This window comes from Solanum dulcamara, chromosome 6, assembly GCF_947179165.1.
Source record: "Solanum dulcamara chromosome 6, daSolDulc1.2, whole genome shotgun sequence".
Lineage (NCBI taxonomy): Eukaryota > Viridiplantae > Streptophyta > Magnoliopsida > Solanales > Solanaceae > Solanum > Solanum dulcamara.
In genome coordinates this window covers 9,492,572-9,513,837 of record NC_077242.1, presented here as the reverse complement: position 1 = coordinate 9,513,837, position 21,266 = coordinate 9,492,572, and the positions used below count along the sequence as shown (strand labels likewise).

General features: G+C 29.3%; 1 protein-coding gene across 1 annotated transcript; it reads left to right on the top strand.

Moving 5' to 3' along the window:
• Positions 1 to 10,788: 10,788 nt before the first annotated feature.
• On the top strand, positions 10,789 to 13,819 carry LOC129892331 (probable WRKY transcription factor 31). Its single transcript, XM_055967901.1, has 5 exons — positions 10,789 to 11,247; positions 11,361 to 11,459; positions 11,582 to 12,133; positions 12,233 to 12,346; positions 12,865 to 13,819. Exons 1-5 carry the CDS (start codon positions 10,861 to 10,863, stop codon positions 13,585 to 13,587), a joined length of 1,875 nt encoding a protein of 624 aa, XP_055823876.1. The 5' UTR covers positions 10,789 to 10,860; the 3' UTR covers positions 13,588 to 13,819.
• Positions 13,820 to 21,266: the final 7,447 nt, after the last annotated feature.

Below are 21,266 nucleotides of genomic sequence, written 5' to 3'. Positions count from 1 at the left end.
GAAGGCTAGTTCATAGTCTCATTATTCTTCTCTATTCATAGGCGTAGTAGTGAATTACGATCTCTTGCGCTTTGATTTCTGATTTCTGTTACTATTTATTACTTTCTATGCTTTGACTACTCTATTTTATCTGTGACGCTTTCATTATTTATTTATTTGTTATTTGTTATTTGTATTTATTTATTTATATTTATTTGTTATCTATTCGTTATTTGTTTGTTGTTTTTCTCATAAAGCTTTTAATTTCCTATTTTTATCTAACATTTTTTATGAGTTTATGCTTTTACTGAGACGAGGGTCTCCAAGAAACAGCCGTCCTACCTTGATAGGAGTAAGGTTTGCGTACATTCTACCCTCTCTAGACCCCATGTTGTGGGATTTCACTGGGTTGTTGTTGTTGTATAGCTAAAATGCAAAAAGAAGGGTCAATTTTTAAAAAAATCTTATCAAGAATCTTCTTCTAATGATGAATTCGAACATAAAGTATGGCTGAAAATACAAATTCATCAAATGGGGTGAAGAAAAAAATCAACCTTTTTGCAAAGGATGAACAAGAAATTGGGTTTTTTTTATTTATTTTTTTGATAGTAAATTGAGTGTAAATAAAGTTACAGATCTGATGTTAGTTTTGGGGCAATTTGAAATATTGATTTGTATATATAAAAAAGATGAAAAGTAAGATAAACTAATATGAAAAAATTGCCGAAAAAATATGACGACAAATTTATCTTCTTAGTTTTTTGGCTTCCTCTTCTGCGTCGATTATTTCCTCGTCATCACTGGCATAGTCAATCCATCAAAGATAGAAGTATTTTGGTGATGTTTCTTCTTTATCATGGAAGTGGGTGAGGGAAAGTAATTATCATTTACCTTCATTAAAGTGGAGGTCATTTTATTTTTAAAAAATAATTAAATGAAAAATAAAATATAAATTATTTAACTATAACAAAAATCTAATAAAATTATTTTTTACATGGCTTTTTGCTTCTCACTTTCTCAAAGAGAGTGAAATGCACTCTTTGTGCCAACTCAGCATTTAAGGAGTAATTTATTTTACCTTAAAATAGTTTAGGAATATTATAGAATTTCCGTGAAGAATAAATGTGTAATTAAAAATTTAATAATAGATTAAAGGGGCATTTCACTATTTTCCCTATATATAATATTGGCATTTGCCAACCAATGTAGAAAATGTGTCCTAAGTGCAGGAAAGTCAAGTGAATCACGTTTGAGGTTTACAAAAATATGGGGGGGGGGGGGATGTAATATTCAGATAATGTGGAATAATGATTTAATGTAATAAATCATTGAAATAGCTAAAGATTAATAAATGATGATTTAAAATTGTAAAAGTAATCTTGAGATTACTTCATTCACTATTTAAGATTATGGATTGAATGCAAACTCATATTATTTCATATTTAACAACCCTTAATTTAAAGCCAACTGATAGTGATAACACAAGAATTTTCGGACTACAATTTATATCGAACTAAGTTTTATTACAATTGAACACCTCAACTTCTAATAATGTGTTCCACTTAGACATTTTCAGTTTAAATTTTAAGAAAAAAAATTGTATGTATTTTCATTTATCAATTAGTTAGTTAAGTTAACCACATAAAATACGTAATCTCTTTTAATTATACAAATTCACCTCAATAAGTAGTAATTCCCCAAGTATTTTTCACTTGAGGTTAATGAATATATTATTAAAAAAGACAGACTATTTTATGTGGTTAACTTAACTACCTAATAGATGAATAAAAATACGTGCAATTTTAAAAAAAAAAATTGATCTGAAGGTGTCTAATTGAAACACTTAACTTTATTAGGAGTTGAAATATTCAATTAGGACATAGCTTAGTTCGAGCATATAAATGGAATATCTTGACAAGTCTAAAGGAATGACTATGTATTAAGCCTATTGTTTCAATACTTAAATTGACAAAATCTTGCTGCCATAATTTTGATATATGTACATGTATTTGGAGGAAATATAGAAAGGTGAAAATAAAGAAAACCATAGAATTAAATATAATTGTGTCTACAATAAAACTCATTCGAGGAGTACAGATCTATCTTGAGAAAGAGAAAACATGAGGGTCAACGTAGTTAAACACATTTCCACATCTAATTAACAAAACCAACTTCTTTTTAGAGGAATATTGGAGTCCTTTTTCTATTATTTTTCGATTTCGATACCGCTCGACTAATTTAGATTCATACCTGAAAATAAAATAAAACATCCTCTACTAAAATCAATTTTTATTCCCAACACTTGCCCTTTTTTCATCACAACCTTGATGATGTGTTTATTGATCACTAATATGTTATATGCATGCCAAAGCCAAACCCTTTAACAAAGACCTAGAGCTGTCAAGAAGAGAATCAAACAAGATCAAATTGTACCTGTAATAAAATGTAGTCTAATTTTGATTTTTTTATTTTATTTTTTTAAAAAAAAACAAATCGTAATTCTAGCTTTTAGAACTGGTCAAATTATTAATTTTTTCAAATTTATGCATAGACTACAAATTGTTTTCTCTTGTTGACCCAACGAGACACCACACAAATTAAAATTCGCCCAAAATTAAAGTTGTATTAAAGGTTTTTAATAAAGTGAGACAAAAAGGCAAATCCAAAAGGGAAAAAACATCAATGGAAATCCAAGAATAATGTAAAAAAGAGTAGTGAAATGTGATTATGCCGGAAAAAACGATGATAAGAAATCAAATGGTGGTATCATGGCTTTAATATATTTTAATGCTGCTATAGACTATGGTATACATAAAACGTGTTGTAGTTGAAAAATGATCAATAGCATTTATTGCCTAGGTTGAAAATTAAAACTCATTTATGTGAATCCATTAATTGACCTAATTGAGGGCAACTAATTAATTATTCTAGTCTCTACTTATGGGAGTAAATCTGCGTACACATTATCTTTTTAAATTACACTTGAGTTATACTGAGATTCAATCCAAAATTAAGGTATATTAAATTTTTGAATAATCAAGAGAATTGAATAAGTAAATTTATGCACTGTTAAAAAATAGGAATTAGAGCGATGGATAAATTTATAAGTAAACAACAAAATTTATAGCGGTAATCATATCTAGCGATACATTATCATAAATTTATTTTAGGTACGGGCAACTTAGCTAATGATTACAAATGAAGTTATTAACTAATGTCAAAAACACACTTAAACTATTCAACTTTTTTGAGTTTCAACTATTGAAAGTGTGACTTTCATATTTAAACTATCACTTATTAGTTTCAGAAACACACCTTAGTGGTGTGTGTATCACTTATTAGTTTGAGAAACACGCCTTAGTGGTGTGTGTAATGCACTCTCTCTACTATCTCTCTATTTTTTGAAAAAAACTTGTCACATGACATTCCACATAGATAAAATATTCTACCTTGACAAAAATTAAATAAACTATTAATATTAGAAAGTCAAAAATTAAAGTATTTCTATCCAATAAAAAAGAAATTATTTTTAAAAAAAGAAATTATTTTTTAAAAAAGAAATTATATTTTAAAAAATAAAATTTAAAATATTTTTCTCACCCGCTCCACCACCTCCCCCCCTCGGCAATCCCGCGTCCTTTTATTTTTTTTATATTTCTTTTATAAAATATTTTTTAAAAATTTAATAGTTCACCTCCTTTCCCACTCCTTCCTAAAAATGTTTTTATTTTTATTTTTTTAAATAAATAAATTATACCCACCTTATTTAACCTTCCACTCTTAATTTTTTTTTATTTTATATTTTTCTCATTTTGTGTTAGATATGTACATATATTTTTAGAAAAATATTTCTTTCTACTTGCGTATTGAATATAACAGCAATAAAAGTTTTTCGGCAAGTAAAAAATATTTTTCTAAAATCATATGTATATATCTAACATAAAACAAGAAAAAAATTTGGATGTGAAGGGTTAGGTGGGGTGGGGTAGGATAAAAAGATTAAAATAATATTTAAATTATTATTTGAAGGGGGGAGGGGAGATGAAGTAAGATTTTTTTTAAAGAAAAAACTTTTGTAAACGAAATTTAAAAAATAAAAATAAAACTTAAAAAATTGGAGGGAGGTATGATGAGAGAAAGTGGTGGAGTGTGAGAAAAAATACTTTATATTTTATTTTATAATTTTTTTCTGCAGGGGGAGGGGGGAGATAGGGGATAGTAATACTTTAATCTTTAGAGATCACCCGAAGGTAGCATGGAAAGGATTAATGTATTCCAAGCAAGACCACAGGCAAGATTAACTACATGGCTACAACTACAAGGGAAGCTGTTGACTGTTGGCAAGCTATTGAAATGGGGGATGGTGATAGATGAGAAGTGCAGCCTATGTCAAATGCATAATGAGACCAGAGAACATCTATTTATTCAGTGCTCTTTATCTAAAATTGTGTGGAATAAAGTGCTGAAATGGATGCAAAGACCACAATATGATATGATCAGTTGGGACCGACACTTGCAATGGGTTATTCAATTGTCCAGGGGCAAGACAATTCAAGCTCAACTGTTCAAAATGGTGGACCCTGAAGTTACACATGTTGTGTGGAAGGAAAGGAATAGCAGAATATTTAAGAAGAAAGTCGCAAAAGAAACAATAGCAAAGGAGATTGTGTATGTAATATGTGTTAGAGCTCCAATCCAAATGTGTAGTTCATAGTTATATTTTTTAAAGCAAAACCAGTATTAGGTAGCTTGTAGTTGTTGTTTTTTTTTTTTGAGATATAGCTTAATGAGTTGTAATAAGCTATTGTTATGTAAGTCAATACTTTTGGTGATTAATACAACATACTTAATTACCAAAAAAATATATACTTTAATCTTTAATTTTAACTAATTATAATAATTTATTTAATTTTTATTTTTGTTCATGTGGAGTGTGATGTCACAAATTATTTTAGAATATTGTAACGTATAGATTATCAATTTTACCTACTTTCCTTTCTCTAAAGTGAAACAAATCAAATGAATCTTGTTTTTCACGTTGATTTAGATGAACTTTACTTAGAGCTATTGGCATAATCTAGGAAGAATATGTGCCAAATCGCTTTATTCGTCCAACTAACATGAACCATACATGTGTAAAACCTCAAAATTAGTACTAGGCTTAACTAACACAAGGGGTTTTAGAATTAAATCCAGAGCCAAAAGAACCATTTTCCCTAGCAAAATGCACAAAAGGATACTCTTTTTGCACGCTGAACTATAAGTGATTTGTCGTTTTGCTTATCTCTACTGTTCCTTTACACATTTTTGCTAGAAAAAATGACTCTTTTTAACTCCAGATACTTTCTTAAATTTATAGCCAGCAAATTTGCAATAATGATAGAGTAATATTTCATGATATTAACTTCATGTCTCATACGAGAGTATTACAAAAGTTGTAAAAGAAAATTGAAAGATGAGTACTACTGGTTCCACACAAAAGGAATATATAATAGAATCACGTTTTGATTTCCATACCCACGTAAATTTATAAACTATATAATTTAGCAGTACCATATCTTTGGCTTTAGATTTCCCTTTTGTTTGTACTTTTAGGCCCTACTTGTTGGAACTTTTGATTTGATTTGCCCTTTTTTCTGTTTCTATATTGTGTCTAGAGTGTTAACTACAAGAAGTCATTCAAGTAATCATGATTCTTCCTAAAAGTTGATTCACGAAGCAATGAGAATCAACGTTTTTATAGTTTTAAAAATTATAAAAACTATGTTCCCATGTCAGAATAATTTCAGAACATGCGAACAAGTAATGATCCTGATTTAACCATTAAGATATTTGTCCGCTTTGAATTTTGACTTGCATGAATTTGTCTCTTGATTTTTTATTCAAAAATATTTTAATGATTGATTCTAAACTCATTCTTATAAAGTTCATATATAACTTTCTTATCCCATTCGATATAGAATTTGCTTAAAATATAATAATATGGATGTGTCTTCAAGGCTTTCCCTGAGTGTCACAAGTTAGGCATAACTTAAAACAAATTGCCGGAAATGCCTGAACATTAACAATATAAGTTCAACTAAATATCATGAAGTGAGTATAAATAGTACTTATTATAAATCACATAATTAAATTTGAAAATATTTTTAAAATATTTGAAAATATTGTAAAAAATAATAACAAAATCTTCTAACTCTTTAAATAACAAATGTGTCACATCAAGTTAAACGGAAAAAGTGAAAAAAAGTTACTCGCAACGAGTATATATACCCAACTAATTATAAATAGATGACATTTATCACATAATTTAATTATAAGTATTAATACTTAATAGTTAATCAAGTATTTTGCACATGATGATTGAATTACTTTTTTAATAATTGTGTCATTTTTGCTTCTTCTTTGATTATTTAACTAAGCTGAATGTATACACACGATTTAAGTAAGTTTTTATTAAAATCTGAAATTCAATTCAATTTTACTTTTTAATTGTAGAATTTATTCTAAAATGTGAAAAAGCTTTGCATTTTCAATCAATTGAAAGAATTTTACGGTGCATAAATTTTATAACATGTCGCATCTCATTAGATAAAATTAGAGAATTGTAGAAACTTGGTCATATAAAAGGGGAAAAGGAAAGGAAATCAGAAGATAAAATAAGAAAATTTATTAAGTGCATGCATGAGAGGAGAGGGGGAATAACCATGCACTTTTTGACATGATTCAAACTTCAAAAAGAAGCTAGGAACCGTTTATTCACGGGATCTATATTTTCTTCATTAATGCATGAAAACAAAAGGTAAATTTTTGGTCAAATGACCCAAAAGTTAAGGCTGGTTAGGATATATATATATATATATTTCAGGAGTGGCTTAATAGAATGAATCATATAAAGCGATAATTTTCTGATTCATAAAATTAGTGATTTAAAGCTAAAATTTAAAAAAGAGATCGTATATGTTTATTTAGTGTATGTGTATCTATATATAGGATAGTTGATTATAATTTGATAATTATTTTTAATTGACAGTATAATATATTTTGTATATTCTGTAAGACATGCTAAACATATATAAATTATTGTATGTTACATAACACTACACATGTTTAGAAATTAGGTAAATTTTTTTTGATTATAATTTTGAAAACTTTTTCAATTGAGTTTAATTGCTACACAAACTTATCAAAATTATTCTAGAAGCATTTAAAAATAGAATTAAGATTGCCAAATAGAATATTATTTTATTTATAAAATATTTCTCATTACTTTAAATTACAAAGACATGTCTAAACTAATAATATTGTAGTGATTGTTATGATATAGAAGACATTCAAAGTTAAGACAATATTTTTTTAAATTTAATAATTCGATAATTTAATTAGTATGAGCTTGAAATGTTTAAAAAGACACATCAAAGAATTAAAGATTGTTTTACAAAGACAATGTTAAAATATGGTTGATTTCAAATTGAGATGAAAATTAGACAAATTAAGAAGTAGAACATAACTACAAATTTAATTACATACAACTTTTAATTATAATTACATCAATTGTATCTTTACAAAATAGTAAAATTTTGAAAATATACGCATAATGATTGTTAAAATTTTGACAACAAACTATTAAAAAAATTCAATAAATACATAATTATTTTTATTTATATATAACATTGAATAAATTTGAGGCCTTATTTTCGGGCCTAAAGCCACTGCTTTAGTGGCTTTAGGGTTGAGCCGCCCTTATTGGTTCAATTATTATTAAGTATCAATTTGAAGTCATTATAAAAATGCATAAATTTAAAATTCTGGATCACTTTTAAAGTTTACCTATAAAATTTAAAATCTTTATAACAAGACCGAGAAGTAGTCTGTGAACCCTGTTTTATCAGTAAACTCTTAGGACCCATTTGGAAATGATGTCAAATTATTGATTTCAAATGAGGTTGAAATTTGTTTGGACTTGTAAACTAAATTCCAAAAATTGCACTTTTTCTCAAAAATATGAAAATTTCATAACTTTTGAAAATATAAAAACTTTTCTAATTCTCAAGTAAAATTGTGAAATATATAAAAATAATCCATATAATAAAATATCAGAATATCATAAGGCACCACATTAACAAATTTCGTATCTCCAAGTTCCTTTTTATGAATAGATGCTTGCAATTACATGTTATTACAAACTTTCAAATAAACGTAATTTTATAAAGATTTATTGGTCCAATAAATCAACAAAATTATTATTTAATATAATCTCATCACATGTACAAATGTTCTCTTCACGTCATGTATAAGTCTTTATTTATAAATTTTAAAATTAGGAGTCTTTTTAGAAAAATATAAATTTATAAATTAAGTTTTAAAAAAATCACAAACTTTGAATTGAAATCGTACCTTTTAATAGGATTTGAGTTGAAATAAAAATTTCAAATTAAAATTACAGTTTTATTCAAATATCATAAACTATTACTGATTTTAAGTCTAAACTTCAAATTTAAACTCTAAATTACATTACCAAATGCTAAACCGAATTAATATTCAACTACAAAAAGTTTTTGTTGCAACACGGCTGGCAACACTAAATTGGGACCATGCGGCCTAATTTCTTTTTTATTTGAGAATACTCTATCCGTTCCAAATTAATAGTTACTTTAATTAAAAAAGTATTTTAAAATAATTGTTACTTTAAAAATTAAAAATAAATTGAATTATTATATTTTTATTAAATAGAAATAATTTAATAAATTATATCTTATATTTATTTTTCATTTATTTATTTTAATTAGTACTTAAAAAAACTAAAGTGATAATTGAATGGAATAAAGGGATATATTATGGAAACAAACTCTAATCTTCCATCTCTTTTTTCGTGGCTTCATTTATATCAACTATATGATATGTCTACATATATCATAATGGAGTATCAGTTAAATGGTGACACTTTCTCCTTAATTTTAGGGAGGATGTACATTAGATCTAGTGATAATACACTGCCACGATTAATTTTTCTATGACAATGGATTGAACAAATATTGCATATGTTTTTTTTAAAAAAAAAAAATCTTAATGATATAAAAATAATTTGAGCTAGAAGACAGTGAATGTATTTATACTCGTTCAATTATAATAATATAATTAATGTAATTTCATAAGTGGTGTATGCGAAATGTAATAAGTATACGCATTTTATTTTTTATTTTGGAGGTACAGAGGTTCTTTTCGATAAACTTCAAAGCAGTTCGAAAAAAGAGAAAATAACAAGGTAAAGTAGTCAAGACAAAATAATAATAAAAGCATGAAAGAACATATTAAAAAATAAATCCTAAGTATAACGAAATTACATGATAATCGAAGTACAAGAAATATTAAATAGTAACATATCACACCACAACAAATAAAGAATTTTACGATAATTATTTATCAGTAATAATATAAATGACGCTATATTATATTTAACGAGAATAATATAATATGAGTATTTATAACCAAAACTCTATAAATGTCACTAAAGTCTTTAACAACTCTAAATACAACGACATTAACTCAATTACTGCTAAATATTTTGCGGCAATATAAGTAAAAATCTATTGTCACTAATGTCTCTTTCGATATAGTGTCACACCCATTTTCAAAAATAATTCCACCCTTGATCTTCCTTTTATTACTTTAATTACTTTACTAATTATGTTATTTATCTTTAGTATATATTTCATATTTATTTGTATAAAAACACAACCAAGTATAAATGAACAAAATACCTTTTTTTTCAAATATAAAATTACGTGATTTAAAAGCACGTTACATTCTTATCATGTTTAGATGGAATTTACCTTAATTCACGTATTGTTCGCATAAAAACCACAAATTTAGATCTTGTCCATAAATATAGAGAGAGACCACCAAAATTTACCACACATTACTAACAGTCATTTACCAAGTAAACATAAAATATAAAAATCACTTTCTTCTAATGACAAATGACAAAGAGGAGAAATCATACGTGGCAAATATTAGGCCCACAAGTCGTCATAAAGTGGGCCGGTCTCTGAAATCCGTTGACTCTAATGCATCCAAAAGAAAGCCCAAAGATAAAGAATCAACACTCCATCGTCACGAGCAAGTGTCGGGCCTATCCGGGCGGTGAATTTTTTGAATGGGTCAATGTCATATTCTCACTATTCATTTTGACAAAAATAAAATAAAATCAATCAATGACATTCTTTTTCTAAAAAATATTCACAACCCCCCCACCCCCTTCAATATATTTTCAATTAGAATGAAGTTTGAGTAGAAAGTAAATGTTACTTTCCATACATTTGAAATAGTAGTACTGGATTGAATTGACCAAAGAAAATTTATGTATACTTATATTTATTCAATTCGACATATTTTCATCTTGATTTTGATTTATTAATTTACAATTTATTATATCACGAATAATAATATAAAAATATCATAATAATTCGATTACATAATTTTTTTTTCTATGAGCTATTTTACCCAATTTTTCTTTCAATTGGACCTCACTAAAACCCTAGAAGGGTCCGATATTTGACAGCTCATTTCCAAGTGGGGACAACACTTGAACATTATTTCCAATTTCTTTACTACTCAATTATCTCATTTTTAGAAAAATCAAATCCCATCAATTTCTCTTCAAAGTTCAAACAAATCTAGAAACTCAACTCTCCTTCAATTTCTCATTAAAAAAGAAAAATAATAGAGTAACAAAAAAGTAATAACCCCCCCCCCCCCCACTCCCTCCCCCTAGTATTTGGTGTTACTTCCCTAGTCTCAAGTCTCAAGTCTCAACTTCCCTTTTTATTAGCCGAGTCCATTGCTGTTCCCTTCTTCTCTCTCCCTTTCTGTTTCTCTTCATATATGGCCAAAGGAAGTGGACTCTCCTTTGATCCAGATCCCATCAAACACTTCCTTCCTATTCCTACTGTCCTCAATTCTTTTCTTGAACCCCACAACCAACAACAACAACAACACTTTTATCCCCATAACAAATTTTTATTTTCATCAATGGAATCACCATTCAAGAACAGGTCACCGCCACCTTCTACTATTCAATTCCCAGTGAACCTTAACTGCTCCACTACTCATCATGATCAAGAAGAAGAACAAAACAGACCACACATTGATGTAATGGACTTCTTTGCTGATAAGAAAAATGGTACTAATTCTGAGGAGACAACAACAGCCAATGACACTGATAAAAAAGAATCAAACACCCCTCCTCCTGAATTGGATTTTAACATAAATGTAAGCTTAACAGAATTAGTAGTACCATTTGTACCAAAAAGCTTCTTTCTTTCTCTTTTAAATTTAAAACTACCTCTGTACTGAATTTTGACCCAATTATACTCCTTGTCCAGACTGCTTTGCATCTTCTTACAGCTAACACTTATAGTGATCAGTCCATAGTGGAAGATGGTTTATCCCCTAATTCTGAAGATAAAAGAACCAAGAGTGAGGTAAGACTATTATTTGAGAAAGGGTGACTTCTTGAGATAAAAACTATTGTCTGAGAAATTAAAACCCCTCTATTCTGTAATTTAGCTTTATTAACATGAATTTTGGACACTCCCTATTTCAGTTGGTAGTTCTTCAGGCTGAATTGGAAAGAATGAACGGTGAAAATCGACGTTTAAGAGATATGTTAAATCAGGTGAAAAGCAATTACACTACCCTGCAGATGCATATGATGACAATGATGCACCAACAACAAAATCAAGAAAATGGTCAACGTGATGGGAAAAGTGAAGAAGTGAAACAGCCACACCACAGCCAAAATGGTCATGGAGGAGGAGGAGGGCGAATAGTGCCTAGGCAATTTATGGATCTTGGCTTAGCTGCTGCTGCTGCTGCTGGTACTGGTACTGGTTCGGAGGCTGAAGAGGCTTCCCTGTCTTCATCAGAGGGACGAAGTGGCAGGGAAAAATCGCGATCACCAGCGAATAACATGGAATCAGGTTCCACATGTGGGATTGGAAGAGAAGATAGTCCTGAAAAAGGGTCACCTGGTTGGGGTCCTAATAAAATTCCAAGACTTGGCAATGGCTCTGCTAATAAATCTGCTGATCAAGCTACTGAGGCTACCATGAGAAAGGCTCGTGTCTCGGTCAGGGCTCGATCAGAGGCTCCCATGGTATGTAACATTTGATTTAATGTCTATATATTTATTTTGGTTTTAAAAGATTATTTGATGGTAACTAATGGATACCTTCTTTTATTATGGTGTAATCAGATCACAGATGGTTGCCAATGGCGAAAGTATGGGCAGAAAATGGCGAAGGGAAACCCGTGCCCTCGGGCTTATTACCGGTGCACCATGGCAGCTGGTTGTCCAGTTCGGAAGCAAGTATGTTTCTGTTTGTCCAATAATTTATTTGTGTACTGGTGATTTTTTTCCAGAGTATATTAGTCAATCATGAAGGTCAGAATCTTAGTAAATTTAGACTCTAATTAACAATAATGTGTTAGTTGTACATTGATTGTCAATACTAGTTGGTGTTACGTTGCTATTGCTCTTTCTTGATCAAATACAAAATATATTTTTTCCAACAATAATCAAGAAAGAATCTTGGTAGGAAATATCTTGAGGAATTCACGTCTGAATTTATATATTATAGTAGTAGTAAATAAAGCAAAGAAAGTCATCTCCTCGGAGTGTAGTAGGATAGTTGGTATCTCTATAATCTATACCTTCAACCAGAAGTCTTAGATTCGAACATTCAAATAAAGAATTGTACACTAGAGAGTGTTTTATCTCCCTTAGTGGGTCTACTCAAATCGAGTCCAGATTATTGGGCAACGAATACTGAAATGAAAGGAATTAAGAAAGTCTTTTGACTGAAGTGAATTTTGCTGCTTTGACAGGTTCAAAGATGTGCAGAGGACAGAACAATCTTGATCACAACCTATGAAGGTACTCACAACCATCTGTTGCCTCCGGCAGCCATGGCGATGGCCTCAACAACTTCCTCAGCAGCGAGGATGTTGCTCTCAGGTTCTATGCCAAGTGCAGATGGGCTAATGAATTCCAATTTCTTCGCGAGAACTCTCCTCCCTTGCTCTTCCAGCATGGCCACAATTTCAGCCTCGGCCCCATTCCCTACTGTTACATTGGACCTAACTCAATCACCGAACCCGTTGCAATTCCCAAGATCCCCTAACCAATTCCAAGTCCCATTCTCAAATCAACCTCACAATAACATCCTAGCAAATCCAGCTGCACTTTTACCTCAGATATTTGGACAGGCTTTGTATAACCAATCCAAATTCTCTGGCCTCCAATTGTCTCAAGATTCGGAAGGACAACAGCACCCTTCAACGATGCCATCATCGATTCATCCATCCAACCACAACCCTCTAGCTGACACGGTGAACGCCCTTACCAATGATCCTAATTTCACCGCAGCATTAGCAGCAGCCATCACCTCCCTTATTGGCAATCCCGGGCAATCAAATAATGGTACCAACAATACTATTGCCACCACCACAATGACCGCCAACAACAATAATAGTAGTGTCACCAGCAATGGCAATAACAGCAGCAATGGCAACAATAAAGTGGCGAATTCAAGTTTTCCAGCAAATTGATTGATAGCTAGTCAATTAAGCTGCTGCGCCCATGTTTCCTTTCAAGAAAGATTTTTTCTTTCTTCAATTAATTTTTTGCTTATTTAGTAATCAGGAAAACTAGATTACTATACAAGTTGATAAGATTTTTTTGTGTTTTATAGGTGGCTTAAAACATATATCTTCCATTCTTTTTGTGGCTGAATAATGTAATTCAAGATGTCTTATCAATACAAAGATTAAATGTTGGCAAGGAAAAGAACAGAAATGATTGAAATTCATTTCTTGTCTTCTATTTTTTTCGTTGGTTAATTATCTCTGTGTCAATTGTATTATTTAGTTATCCCATAGTTTCTTAATTATTCTTCAATGTGTACTAAGATTTATTTGTTTTGTATCTTGCTATTTTTCCGTCTACCTTTTTTTAGGATCCAGCATTAGAAACATGAACTTTTGAGTCGAGCGTCTATCAGAAAAAACTCCACAAAGATACTACGTACCCTCCTCATACCTTATACTTGTGAAATTACATTGAGTATGATGATGATGATGGTTAACTATCATTGTTTTTCGACATAAAGTATACGCAAAAAATACAAAAAGGAAGAGTTGCAAGGCAAGTGATAAAGGGGAGGAAATTGAGAAAATAGTTACTGATCCCTCCTTCTAGTTTGTGTCACATTTTATTTTATTTTATTTTATCATTCACATTTTTAGGATTTTATCTATTTATCCTTAATGAAAAAATTTTACAATAAATATAATGATATGATTTGGACTATAAATTAAATTTCAAAAATCTTTCATTTTTTTCACAAACCTCCATATCAATTAGAATTATATCATATAAATTGTAACAGAAATACTAAACTATTGTAACTCTTGGAATTAATTGCAAGGAGTTGATGAGTCTTCAAGTCACATGATTATTAATATGGGAGTCAAGAAAGAAGTCAATAAAACCGTCTGAAAATTGTTAGAAATTATACAGGAATTTGTTTGGCATGGAAATACGTATGAGATTTGATGAGAAAGAAGAAACAAAATAGAGACTAGTGAGAAAGAGATTTGGTTACTTGTCTCATTTGGATGCCTTTCTTATGACCTACAAATGACAAATTTCACTAAATGAGGTATATATATATATATATATATATATATCCAAACGACAAGTTTCATTTTGATGTTCAATTCATTTGTCCGTTTCTTTAACGTTTGTTCTCCATTTTTCCTTGTCTATACCTAAAGATGACAAAATCAAGGTTTGATACTTACACACGTAAGACTGGGAATATATTTATGTAATTATTTATAAATTATACACTGATTATATATATATTAGGCATATATCATACATCCATCAATTATTTTAAATTTAAGCAAATGATTAAACGACTATTTAATTTTAATCCTTCAAATTATTCAATATGTTTTTACCTTATCAAGTGTATTTATCCTTATTTATATATTGTGGATTTGGCATTTGTCGTTAAAAGTTTTATGGAGGATAGCTAATCTTGTGTGGACTAAGTGACAACAATATGTACTGAACTTTTTTCTATTAGAAACGTATGAGAAGATGATTGCCCTTGAAATTGTGACCTGCTAGCTATATGAAAAATAAGGAAACAGCATCTACAATAGCATGCCCTCTTAAATACTCTGCCTCGACCCATCGTCATCATATATTCTGCTAAAATAAATTTTATGAAATATCTGTTATATATATTCAATCTTGATTGGTTTTTCACTTCCAACCACAAGTCATTTTTCATATTTTATCGAATACATGGGTTTATGGTCTTCTAAGATATGGAAGAGCTCTCTGAATGCAACATGTTCATGACTAGATTAATTGAGTTCGAATCAAATAGAATGAATTTTAAAAATCACCTCTAGAGAATGTGTACGCCTGATAGCTTAACTTCTTGTTCCTTATAACCTTGGAGTCAATAAATGCTATGACATTGTCCAATTGTGATCAATGAACAAGACTTTGAGGTCAAGTTGGAGTCTACATATATGTCTTTTTCTTCTTGAACATTTCTATTGACCTAGTCCTCTCAACTTAATTGCCAAAAATATTTGGGTGTATACCCTAGCCTACGTGCTATGGCACTACATCCATCTTTTGTTTGTTTTTTTTCCTTTTTCCCGTCGTATTACGTTTTTGGCTAAATTATGAAATTAATGGGATTAATGTGATCATATTGAAAAAAAAGAAGACTTTGGTGACTCGAGTGGGTCCAATATATGATGCAAATACTCCATGTTTTTGTTGACAACCCAACAGCTACTCGTAAATAAATTACGATCACATGTACTTGTAATACAATCTGGTTCAATTTTATTGTTGCCGTCTCAAATTATTTATCATAATTTTTCTTTACACGCTTTATATAAAACATTGATTAGTATGGGATTTACTTCTTTTGTCCACTTTTACGTATTGACTATATTAAAAATAAATGGTCATTTTTACTTGTACAATTTAGAAACCAACAAAGAATTTATCACTTAGTTCCTTATTTTTCTTTATTTCCCAACATTTTTTTTCCAAATCATTGAATTTATTTAAATTTATTATTTTATTAATTACTCATTTTTAAGGATGTGTCAAGCGAAACATAGACAGGTAAAAATGGACGGGGAGTGTAACTATTTTACCTTTCATTGGTTTGAACAATCACAACATCACTGGACACTCATAATTGAGGTGTTTATAGTCTTCAAGAATAATTATTTGAGGGTAAAATGAGAAAATATAATTACTCGCTCCGTTCCTTTTTAGTTGTCAAGTTCTATTTTTCGAGAGTTAATTTGACTAACTTTCAAAGCTAAATTAGATTATATTAATTTGATATTTTAAAATAAAAATTAGATTTTCAAAAAATATACGAAAAGTACTATAAATTGCAATTTTTTTATATGATGAAAAAACATCTTAAAATATTAGTCAAAGTTCATATCGTTTAGCTCTAAAAGAAACCATGACAATTAAAAAAAAATGAGAAAATAATTTTGACTGTTGAGATAACTCTTTTTAGAAATTATTATGGATAACGTCAGAGGGATGGAGAGAGTATTTGATTGTAATTTTATTTTGAGATTATGTTATTTTTGAATTTTGGGATAAGATGAGCACTTATGGCTCTCTAAGTTCTCATCAACTTGTCATTTAATGTTCAGATGGAGTCAACTTTGGTGCATTTAAGTTTAGTGTCATGTTTGTTTGTGCTAGGAAATTCTACTTAGAATTTGCAAGGGAAGCATTTATTTTCTTATGTACAATCCCAATGAAGATCGCCTATATATATATATATATATATATATATATATATATATATATATATTATTAATTGAATCTTCTTGTTTCAAGAACACTAGTTTGGCTAAAGACTCACGAGGTATTCCTTTATTTAGAAAACAATTTTGACATTGACTAAATATTAGTAGTACATTTTTCTAATAAAAAGCCTAAATTCTTTTCTCTTTGAACATTTACGGAGTGTATAGACAACCAAAAAAAGAGGAGGAGAAAATGTCCTTCAAAAACAAAAAATATTACACTCTATATATATTTATTTAGGAAAAAATATTTAAAAAATATACAATAGATATGTATGTTGTATATTTTGGATATACAATTCACATGTTGTATATATTGTGATTCAATTATTCCTATTGATGTACCGTTAAGGTATACAATATTTGAATTGTGCTACCACGAGGGTTCATAACTGCGCTGGTGTAATTTTTCAAGGGCAGATTTTGTTTAAGGGGCAGGCCAGTAAATAGTTTATTCTTCCGGATAATTATGAAAATATCTCTTCTTCTTTTTGATTTTTCTTCTGATATCCGCTACTTATTTTGGGTCTAATTAATTGAGAATCAAGCTAGAAATTTTCATTTTGAAAAGTAAAGCGCTCTCCACCAAAAATGACTCTGTTCCTACTTTACTGTGAAATCTAAATTCATGCTAACAAATAGTTTGTGTTGCAATTCCTTTCTCTCATAGAAAGTGATTTCTCATAAGAGTATGTTATAAGTATCTCATCAATTCAAGAGGCTTGTAAGATAATTTTGCCAATTTAGTATTACGTCATTTGAGCGAAATAAAAAAATTAGATGTCTTTTTTAGATAAGGATATAAAAAATTATGTAAAACAGTGATATATTTGAATATTTTTAAGTTTATTTCTCGTAAATTTTATAATTGTTCATTACGTTAGAGATCCTGAAATATTGTATTTACAAACCAAAAAAACATTTCGAAAATTTCTTTAAACACTTACTAAATAATATTGTAAGAACTTTGCAAAATCTTCCCCTGATGTGTATGCATCTAATTTGATGTTATCAATTGAATCAGTTGTGTCTCTTCCATAAAGAATTGGCATGATGTATGTTCCTACTTTCATTTCATTCATTCAAGCACTTCTAAAGTAATGCGAGTAAGGCTTGTCGATTGTAAGGCCCAAAATAATAAAGAGACTGAGCCCGAATTTTTAATTTGGATCTAATTGATAAAGAAGAAAAAAGTAAATAGCTAAGGCTAGAAATATAATCAGACCAACTAACTATAGTTTGTTCAGTTACGATTTGTATTTACATGTTAGAAGAAGAGAGAGGCGAGTGAGAGAGAGGGCAGAGAGAGAAGAGAGGTAAATTGTATTTGTCTATATGTTGGATATTTGTATATATGTAACTAGTATGTATATGTTTCAATTAATACAATTTTTATCCAAACACAATTTGTATCAATGAATATGATTATATCAGCGAATACAATTGTATCAATGAATACGATTGTACCGGCGAATAAAATTATATCAATATTGTAACAGGTTCAAGTGTATTTACGAAATACGATTTGTATAAACGAATAATTGTATAAATATTGTATATCTTAACAAATTGCATTTGTATTCATGTGTATTTGTATGTATCTATTGTCATTTTGTATTTGTTGCATTGTGTGTTTATATTTTGTATAACTGAATACAATTTGTATCCGAATATGATTTGTATCAATCAATACAATGGATACAATTGTATCAATGAATACAATTTGTAACTGAATACGATTTGTATCGACCAATATAATGAATATAATTGTGACAGTGAATACCACTTTGGTTTGTATAATTGTATTTGTTTCCATTTGTTGCCGTGAGAAAGCTATCATTTGTATTTGTTTATTGAGTGTTAACATTTGTATTTATATCATTGACAGTTATTATTTGTATTTATATTAAGAGAAAAAAGGAGGAGACGAGAAAGGAAGGAACCGAGAGAGGGGCAGAGAAAAGGGAGAGTTACCATTTGTATTTGTATATTGACTATTAACATTTATATCAGTGAATACCACTTTAATTAGTATATTTGTATTTGCATATTAATTGTTAACATTTGTATTTGTATCATTGATAGTTATTGTTTGTATTTATATCGAGGGAGAAAGGAGGAGGCGAGAGAGGATAGAGGCTAGTGAGAAGGGGTAGAGAGAGGCGAGCGAAAGTGTAGGGAGAAGAAAGATGCGAGGGAGAGAGGAGGAGAGGAGAGAGAAATTGATATAAAATTCTAATTATAGCTGCGAATTGTAATTCTTTCAAATTATTGTGATGTATATCACTTGTTTGTCTTAATGCTCAATTTTCCCATAAAAGGGCTAGTTTCAAATCTATACAATAAAATAATTAGTTTACAACAAATATAATCATATTTTATTTACATTAAAAAATAGCCAAGAGTCATAGTAAGTATACACCGACTATACATTATAGCTTGTCAAAAGTCATCGAAAGTATATACTAATTATACAATATAGCTTACCTATACATGAGCTATACATAGACTATACATTATGATACACTCAAAAAACTGAATATATCTTAACTATACATGAAGTATACATTGACTATTCAATCTCAATCAACTTAAAATCACCTTAAACAATACCAAATTTTAAATACACAGAGATATTTTTCCTCAAAAACTGTCATATAATCCCTCTAGATTGTTTCATACAACAATTTGTGTACATATAACAAGAAAAGATAAAATGTTAAAGATGGAAAACTATTTTTCCATCAAAGAAAGGGTTAGCCCAGGTAAAAAAATGAGACAAATAATAGAATATGCAAAAATTTCCCTTTTCTTTTTACAAGAGTTGGTTACCCCCTCTCTTGTTTAGCCAATGAGTTTTCCGCAAAAGAAGCAACAATCCTTGAATTCATGTTAATTTCCTAGAAATTATTGTATCATTGGAAATGAACAACGTACATACATACTAGTATTACTATATTCCCTCAACTTTCCACTTCAACATCTATGGCTTTTTGTCTTTGTTTTTTTTACGTATCTGTTACTCTATGTATGTTGGTTAATTTTCTCAGTTTTGATTAATATGTAACAGCTGTAATAGCGATGATGATAGATTTCATCGAATTTTGAGCTAATCAGGTCAGACATGGAGACTATCTGACTCGTATCTTGGCTTGGCAAATCACAAGACGAAAAAGAAGGAGAGAGGATGATGAAGAAGAAGGAGGAGGAGGAGAAAGGACGAAGCAAAAGCAGAAGGGAGGTTGAGAAAGGAGTAGGTGTCCGTCATTTTTTGGGAAAAAGAAGAAGCCCAATGACCATTTTCTATAATAAAAGCCTTATTTTTTTTTAAATGGACTGCTTTTGTGTAAGAAATCTATACACTAGGCAAACATGAGCCTTATATTTACTCTTTAAAATCTACTTTTAAATAATTATCTAACAAAGCTATAGTATTATTTTGATAGTATATTTACACGATTGTAACCCCTCTATTTCACGGATAATTCAAAATTGTATCTGCCTATTTTTTCTCTCTCACCTTTCTCTCACGTATACTATTCGTATTTCTCTTTCATATTGTGACTCCACCAATTTAGAATGATTTACTTTTAATTTCTTCAAATTCAAATCAGAATTTTTTCTAAATTCACATTTTTGTGATTATCTATATCAGAAAAAAAATAATTAACGATAAGTGTATCCACATATTTCTTCTTCCAATGGAAAGACTATTGTTGATCGAAAATCGTTCAAACATAAAGTATCAAACATGTGTCTGATTTCTTTAACGTTTTTGTTGTATCATAATACACCGAGTATTATCATGATACATCATGTATATAGAAATATCATTATGTAATATATCAGAAAGGTATCACGATACATTATGTATTAAAAAGGTATCATTATGTAATGTATTGAAAGTGTATCATGATACAATCTCTATCGAAAAGTTATCATGATACATCATCTATCGAAAATGTATCATGATGTAATATATCAAAAATGTATCATGATACATCATATACCGAAAAAATATCACGATATCATCAATTACATAATTTATGTAATTTTACTTTGTGTTCAGATCGAAAAATGTTGTATCAAAAGTTGAATGGTTGACACATCATAGGCTAACTTTGATACTTCTCAATAAACGAAAAAAAAAGAGTAAATGGGGTAAAAAAATTGTTAGATTTTATTTTAATTTTTTTAGATAAATTGTTGTTGGTATCTCATTTACAATTCTACATCAAATCAATAACATAAATTTCATAAATTAATGTAATTTATCACATTATTGCATTAATTACTTGCGTCAATTAAGAATGCATTTAATGACAACAATATGAATTGTATCTATGGTATAA

Excerpts from the sequence above, each read along its gene's own strand:
- LOC129892331 (XM_055967901.1), top strand. The coding sequence starts at position 10,861 with ATGGCCAAAGGAAGTGGACTCTCCTTTGATCCAGATCCCATCAAACAC. Across the intron at positions 11,248-11,360 it reads AATTGGATTTTAACATAAAT|ACTGCTTTGCATCTTCTTAC; the intron begins GTAAGCTTAACA and ends CTCCTTGTCCAG. Across the intron at positions 11,460-11,581 it reads ATAAAAGAACCAAGAGTGAG|TTGGTAGTTCTTCAGGCTGA; the intron begins GTAAGACTATTA and ends TCCCTATTTCAG.